At 37.2% G+C, this 7,832-nt stretch overlaps 1 protein-coding gene across 1 annotated transcript; it reads left to right on the top strand.

Moving 5' to 3' along the window:
• Nucleotides 1-6,104: 6,104 nt before the first annotated feature.
• SARC_08429 (hypothetical protein) lies at nucleotides 6,105-7,582 on the top strand. Its single transcript, XM_014297592.1, has one exon. The coding sequence runs from the start codon at nucleotides 6,216-6,218 to the stop codon at nucleotides 7,476-7,478; it is 1,263 nt and encodes a 420-aa protein (XP_014153067.1). The 5' UTR covers nucleotides 6,105-6,215; the 3' UTR covers nucleotides 7,479-7,582.
• Nucleotides 7,583-7,832: the final 250 nt, after the last annotated feature.

Genomic DNA, 7,832 nt, shown 5'->3' with positions numbered 1-7,832 from the left:
GTGTGTGTGTGTGTGTGTGTATATTTACACACACACATATATATATATATATTCATTCATAAAATTCATACAAAATACATACATGAATACATACATAGATACATATTTACGTACATACATACACGCATACATACATAGATTCATACTTATATAATATGCATACACGTACTATATATATATATATATATGTAAGCATGCTTTACATATAAATATACGTATACATATATGTATATACATACTATATAGATATGGAAATAATTATGGATACATGGATATATGTGTCGGTGCTCCGGGCACGGAGACAAGATACTGTCCCATATTTACCTCTTTATCATGTGCTTATATAAACGCAAGCCGGCGTTGCTATCAGAATATCTACATCACACAAGTCAGGAATTGGTTTCCGTTTGCCCTTCGCGCGTGTACTGACAGTTCGCAGCGACGTTTTTTCGTGGAACACCTCGGTTTGCTGTGTAACCAGACTTAAGGTGGGTACCAGGAATAGGACCTACAGAAAGTATGTCAGCCCATATGTCGAGTGTTATCACAATTCTTTTGATTGTCTTGTACATAATTGTGCTAGCCGGATGTTTCAAAATTAAAACCAAGGCATTGGGCGACCTCACTCTACAAGTTATACAAGTCAACTTGTCATTAAACAAATACATGAAATACTGTTTATCTTTGCAAGCGCATGTGAATGAATATATTTTAGCACATATCAGAACATGATAGCATTTATTGAGTGAGCAAGAATCACCTCGACATGTTTTGGAGTCGCCTCAAGTCATATTAATTGATGCAAACCAGTATCTCCACTGCAAAACACATACTTCAATATCGCTCGGACATCGAATACCTGTGCTGGAAAGGTAGGCAACCGCATCACCGGTTGAAGCTAATGTGGCTATGACTTCATCTCTCAAAATCTTGTTCATGTAACAAGTTTGGTAAAAATCTGCTATCGGCTTGAAACTCTTGAACCAAGGTGACAGAACTAATAAGAGATATTTAGCCAGCATTGGACTGACTTTGCGTTCACCAGAACTATTATTAGTGGAAAATATGCTATTAATTCCAATTCAGACTAAACTTATTCTATGAAGATATCGAAAATTACATATTTTTTTTAGTCTTGAACGTGCCACGACATGCTCAGAAAGCGCGCACGCTATCCTCGTCTTGCCGCTGCCCGTTGGCAGAATGGCTATAGAATTGTCATTATTAGCCAAATTGAAAGCTAATGCCTGATATGGGCGTAGGTGAACCATATGGGGATGTCAATGTCGACGCTACAGAAGTTCTTCTAAAATTGCTTGTACAAATAATATCCCCGACGAGACGTAGAAGTGAGTATGTAAATAGGCATCTGTGCGTTGTAAATTACCTTGGCTCTATGAGCATAAATCGCTCTGTTTGTGACAGGAGTGGGATCTATTTACCAGTAGAGGAAATCCTGGGGAAATCAGTGATGGACAGGCCATAGTGGCGGTGAAAAGGAATGTTGTTTAGTGGCGGTGAACAAAAAGGTAGATATAGTAAGGGTGAATGAAAGGGTGGGTATAGCAGCGGTAAAAAAAATGTTGGGCATACTAGTAGCGGGGAAGCACTTGGGAGTTACACCTAATTCAAACGAAATGTACTAAATATAGTTAAAACCGGAGCCCGGAGGTATGTGTTGGCGCGATAAAATAAGGCATGTTTATTTGTATAATTTAGAAGGCTATGGTTTATTACTGAAAGCGCAAACTTTTGGGCCAGTCTTTTTTAAAAATAAGGGTTCATCGCCGAATGCGTAGCTGTAGAGTACCTATTGCTTTTATTGAACTTGAAATCTGTCTGGAACGCTTTTCCTCATTTGTAGGCCCACAAGAGGCCCGTCAGAGATCCTAAATAAAATTTTGTTTCAGTACATAGGGCATACTTTTGTGGGTCCGTTATTGACGGCTGAAAAGAAAGGTTTTATAAAAAAAGGCGGAGGGGCTTTCCCAACCCCCCCCCCCCCCCCCGTCCCGGGTGATTGTGTTTATGTGTGAGCGTGTGTGACTGAACAACAGTGCGTATTAGTGTGTGTGTGTTGAGTGAAAGTGAGGGAGAAAGGGTCCTTCATGAAATCTCAGTATCTCACCCTCAGCTCACCCTCAGCTCACCCTGTGCGGATATATTTTTAATAGCTACCCTCTTAGGAGAAAGGCTTTTGGTCTCTGCGGCGCCCTAGCCGTGTTTTATAAAATTTGGTTCAAATTCATGGATTCAAGGGCCAGAGTCCTAAAATGACAGTGTTCTCGGCTCGGCTTTCATGAACTATTTCAGATTAATTTCTTGACTGATGAAGAGTAACCGTAAAAATTGGCCAAGAGTGTGATTAAAAAAATTGTGAGTCGTTATTTATTAACAATGTTTCGAAGCTTGAACCTTAAACTTCTTGAAGTGCTATCCGAATTTGACAAAACGCACTTTTGTTTCGCGTTCAACTTTCAAGGCTATGAAGGATTTCATTGGCTAATATGCCTTGAATGAAAATTTCGAAGACCAAATTAATTTTTAGTCTAGTAACTACTCTAAGTTTAAAAAAAAATGCATTCGTTTTGAAGGCACCCCTCTACAAAAATATGTTTTCTCTAATAACGCTGATACGGTCGGGAAAACATCATTGAAAAAGTAATATTATTACCTATCAACAAATGCTTTAAAAACCCCAATAGAGTAGCCTATAGGATTCGTATTCGTTGTGGTTTAAAATACACTACTGTATCTCCATTCTCCAATCTCCACTCATTTCATTTGTTTTTGTTTTAAAAAATATAAAAGTTAGACGGAGCATTCTTACATGAATTATCTTGTCGTTCTTTACTTATTCTTATTTGTTTTTTAACAAAAACAAACAAAAACAATCTGATGAAGTGGAAAATGGAATGTTTTTAAAAATTTGCAATATCATAGACATCTAAATTAGACAAATAGTACCATTATATAAGACATAAGTCACAAGGCTATAACAATATCAAATCAATATTTTTATTAATTAAAAAAATAATATATTGTACATATTTTAAAAATAGAGTATTTATGTACATATGTATACAGTTTGTTATTTTATTTTATTTTAAACATTACACGAATCAAGTAAATATAATATGTATTTCTAGTGTACATATGTACACATACTAAAATACACCGTAAATACAGCAAGTACAAATAACAACGTATCTCTTTTGTTTTAAAAAAATGATTGCCATTTTTTATATATAAAATACGCTATTCAATTATTTATGACCGTATTTTCAAAATTCGAATGTCTTTATACGGCACTGGTGACAATAAAATTATTAGCCACCTCAGGCCCAGTTTCCTACCAGTCTCATACTTAATACATTTGAGTTTATTTTGCTTTTAAAAGATGTAATTAGCGTGATTTTAGCCCATTTATTGTACTTGTTGTACTAGTTCTTTGTCGGCCTCAGAGGAGAGGTCGACGTATGTTAGACACAAATAGTGTCAACTGTAAAACCATGGGCGAATCCGAAGCAGTAGCTAAGACAGAGGACGCCTATATACACGTGTCTAACTGCTAACATATGTCAAGCCCTTAAGACCGACAAGGACCATGACTTAGGTATAAGCACTACTGATGCATCAGTCATGTCCCAGTGTGGTACTGCAACTCCGCGCATACTGCCATCTAACGTAAGTGCAACAAATGGGTTGTATCCGCGCTACAATATCTAACATTTAAGTCGAGCGCTTTCAGCCGACAGATAACAAACGAACCGGCAGAAAACAAACACATCTCACAAGTGCGGTCTTAAATTCACGCTAATTACATTAATACACCTATATCTAAGCAAATTTAACTCGAAAAAGTATAAGTATGAGACTGGTAGAAAACTGGGCCTGATATGATTAATAGTTTTATTGTCACCAGTGCCGTATAAAGACATTCCTCTAAAAACATTTTGGCGCCAGAAATAGCCGACAACGTGACAAGGGTAGCAGCGGCGAAGTCGTCGCCTCGTCGCCCGTCGGTCAAATCTACATTCATTCTTTCCATCAGTGTGTGGTTGTGTTGCGTGTCATTACAAGGTTTACGTGAAAGTGACGCTAAAATTTCATTGGTTAATTTGAGCTACGTAGTCCGTTTCGTTGGAAATAGGTGCATCTTGTAAGTGCATTTTTCAAAATATCATTCACCATATTTGACCCCCAAAATGTTACATAATTTATATATATTCGTCTTTACGTTGACCGAGTATGATGAAACTATTTTGTAAAAGTAATATCTGAAATTCTGAATTTATTGATACTGCTATTTAACTGACTACTGTGAACAGTACAAAAATGATAAATATGATGTGCATTTCTTTTTAGAAAAATCTATTTTGTTTGTTTCGAAATAAATATAAGTTTTACAAAATAAAATAAAATATTCTTTTGTGCAAGTCCGAACTTCCGAAGTCCAAACTTCCAGATTGTCACTCCCAACTTCCAAAGTTCCCAACTACCCAAGTCCCAAGTCCCAACTCCCAACTCCCTTCAATCTCATAAGTCACTAGTCTTTAGTCACATCTGTCGCAAGTCCTACTAGAGTCCAGACCCTAACCTTCATATATTTAAAAATAAATTGGCAGTCTTTTTTTCTTCATTTTGACCCAATTTTAGAATTTATAGAATATTTGTAAGGAATATAAAACAAACCTTATATTTGTTTTAGAAGAATAAGAAATATAGAAAGAATAATTTTTTTTATTTGTCAATATTTAAAAAACTATTTGTCGTCCCGCAAAAAAATTAAAAATGTATCTTTAAGGCTATAATCTTCAGGAGTTGTTTGTGAGAGTTCCTGTGGGCCTGTGGCCATTTATGTACTCTAAAAAATATGTAGTCTGGCTACTGGCTACCGGCTTGTGAGTTGTGAGTTTGAGTTGTACTCTCTTGTGAGACTGTGCTATGGAATTGTGGCAATATACGGTCAATCTTCAACGTTTAGCGGGTAGAATTTAAACGTAGGAACGTTATACGTTATGAATTTAGAGTTTAGACTATGGGTCTGTGTCACTCTGTGGCTCTGTGCATCCGTGGCCGGGTGGCCCTGTGGCCTCAGGCCTGTGGAGTGTGGGCTGTACGGGCTGCGTGCAATTAGTCGATTAGAAACAAAAAAACAAAACAAAAATTATCTATCTGACTATATTTACGTATAAACGTTATGTGGGTCATATGCTAAATACGAATTCTTAATTCCATATTCTCCAACTTTTATCACATATTCCATATTTCAGTTTTTAAATTTCCCAGGGCCCCAATTACCAATATCGATATCATAAATATCACTAAATATTGTTATTGACAGACTTCTAAAGGTGTTTTCCACATGTGCGTCAGTCTCCACATATAGCTCTAAAGAGAGATTTACGACTAATTTACGAAATATTGGCAAAATCCATAGCCTTCTTCTAAATTGAACTAGAAGGCTACACATGCAAAATCAAAATTGATCAAGAAGGCTATTGTTCAATTTAGAAGGCTATGCAAAATCCGTCTATATTCCAATCTCGTGCTTTTTGAGTGTACAATTTACATTTGCCAAGTTTTAAAAAAAAAGCCATACCGCCGTACATATTTTAGGATTTCCAAAAATGATAAATATTGTACGCATTGAAATTATAATACGGCAAAATTTCGCCAGTACATAAATGTTTCTCTTCATAAATATATGTACATAAATACCAAGGCCTGCGGAAGTCCTCTCACTCTGAGGCGAGTTTAAAAATAAAAAATTATAACTGTTCTGTTTTAAACGAGAGTAGAGAATAGAGTAAGAGAATGCGTTTCAAACTCAAAAATGTTTCAATTCAGAAGGTTATTGTTTTAGCATTCAAGAGTATTGTAAATATTTATATGTCAAAAACTTCAAAACTTCGGCTTCACACCCTCTTTTTTGGTTTGGGTTTTGTTTTTAAACAAAAAACAAAAAACAATTTTTTCTTGTTGAGATTTGTATTTGTATATCAAAAAAACAAATCATGGAATAAAAACAAAAAATGCCAAGACTACGACTATGTACATAAACTCGATAACGATTCTGTGCGACTCATAACTGCTGATTCGTTTCAGACTTTCAATTACATTCACACTGACCTAAACCGGTGCAATACTGACTGCGTTGAAATTGTTTCGTTTGCGATAATTAATTTCGCTGCAGAGCTCGATTAATTACGATGCAAGGAACGGATCTGGCACAGAGTGTCCAACCAATATATAGCAATAATGGAAGCATTAGTGAGGGCGCAATTGAGGCTTATGAGCCAATCGAAAGGAGTGGGATACCAACGACGATAGGTGAGGAAGAAGGCGTAGGTATTATTGGTACCTTAAGGAACATCCGAAAGAATCAGAGTGTGACCGGGGTGGAGTACAATACGATCTCCTTCTGGCTGTTTCTATGTAGTTTGACTTTCAATGGTGTAGTGATCGGGGTCATTTATTACTTCGTCGACTCGCGTACCTTTTTAATTCAGGACGACCACAATGTGGCTTTCTATGGTACACTAGGTGTCAGCCTGCTTACACTTCTTGAAATAATCACCTCGGCTGGATATTGTATATACAAAAGAAGCGAACCTCTCCCAAAAAGTCGACTGACAGCACACCTGGCAGTCCAATGTGCGTCGTTAACTACGCTGACTATTTTGACATGTGTCGTCACAGTCGACTACCTAAGAATAATAACCGTTCCTGAAGCTGTGAAAATAACACTGATAGCAGTGCGATGGTTAGCAATCGGTGTATCATTGGGTGCATTAGTCGCACGTCAGCGGCTCATGTACATCATATTCTCCAGTTCGATCAAGGTGCGTCGCAATGCACAACGAGTCTACCTGGGGACAATATCGTTCTGCACGTTTATATGCGTTATAATGCTGATCCCCTTCGTAATAATCTATATGGCTGACGATGGTATGTACAGAAAATGGGCACTTCTACCTTTGGCGATCTTGAGCTGTTTCTCCCTTGTCGTTCTACTACTGTATACCTACAAGACAAAAGCTACCCCGGTGTTCTCTGATACACGATCAAACGTCCGCATTGCTTTAGTCTTGTGCATTGCATTGGTAGTCAGTTATGTGGTTGGCAGATTGGTACTCGCACCAGAACCAAGCGAGGTCACACTAGAAACGAAGATGAGTTTTGTTTTACTTCCCGCGTTCCTTGGACTTTTCAGTGTGTGCGTCGTGGTGAATGAATTGTTCGGAACGATTGCGCTTATTACGTATCTCGGCTATGATTTGCGTGGAGGGATAGATCCTCTTAGGAGAGATAATGCAACGTCACAAGTGGCTTTACCCCAAGAGGTTTCCGAAATTGCACGAACTGCGCGGATAGTAGACGATGAGAAAAAGTCGATGAACGGAGTCAGAAGCAGCATCGTCCCAGCCCAGGACACGAAGTCTTGCACAAACGCATCATATGCAGACGTCTAGTCGTCTTTTACAATTTAATATTGTTGTCCGTGCACATCCCCACGACGAACATTTAACAGTTCATATTAATTCTGGAATCATACAAATAAACTTTTATACGTTGGCTTGTGCATACATGAATTAATAATTTCCATATGTACTGTCGGAGAGTGCAGATGTGGTCTCCAGTAGACTAGTACTAAGGCGGTAAAATATTCATACACACATATATAACATATGTGCAACAAAAAAAAAACAACACACACACACACACTCACTCACACGCACCATATATATAGATATATATATATATATATTATGTATTTATATATATATATATATATATATGTACAAATATATATATATATATATATA

Source organism: Sphaeroforma arctica, assembly GCF_001186125.1.
Source record: "Sphaeroforma arctica JP610 unplaced genomic scaffold supercont1.757, whole genome shotgun sequence".
Taxonomy (NCBI): Eukaryota; class Ichthyosporea; order Ichthyophonida; genus Sphaeroforma; species Sphaeroforma arctica.
This window is presented reverse-complemented; position numbering and strand designations above follow the sequence as displayed.

Bases quoted from the DNA above. Each gene is read 5' to 3' on its own strand.
- SARC_08429 (XM_014297592.1), top strand. From the start codon at position 6,216: ATGCAAGGAACGGATCTGGCACAGAGTGTCCAACCAATATATAGCAAT.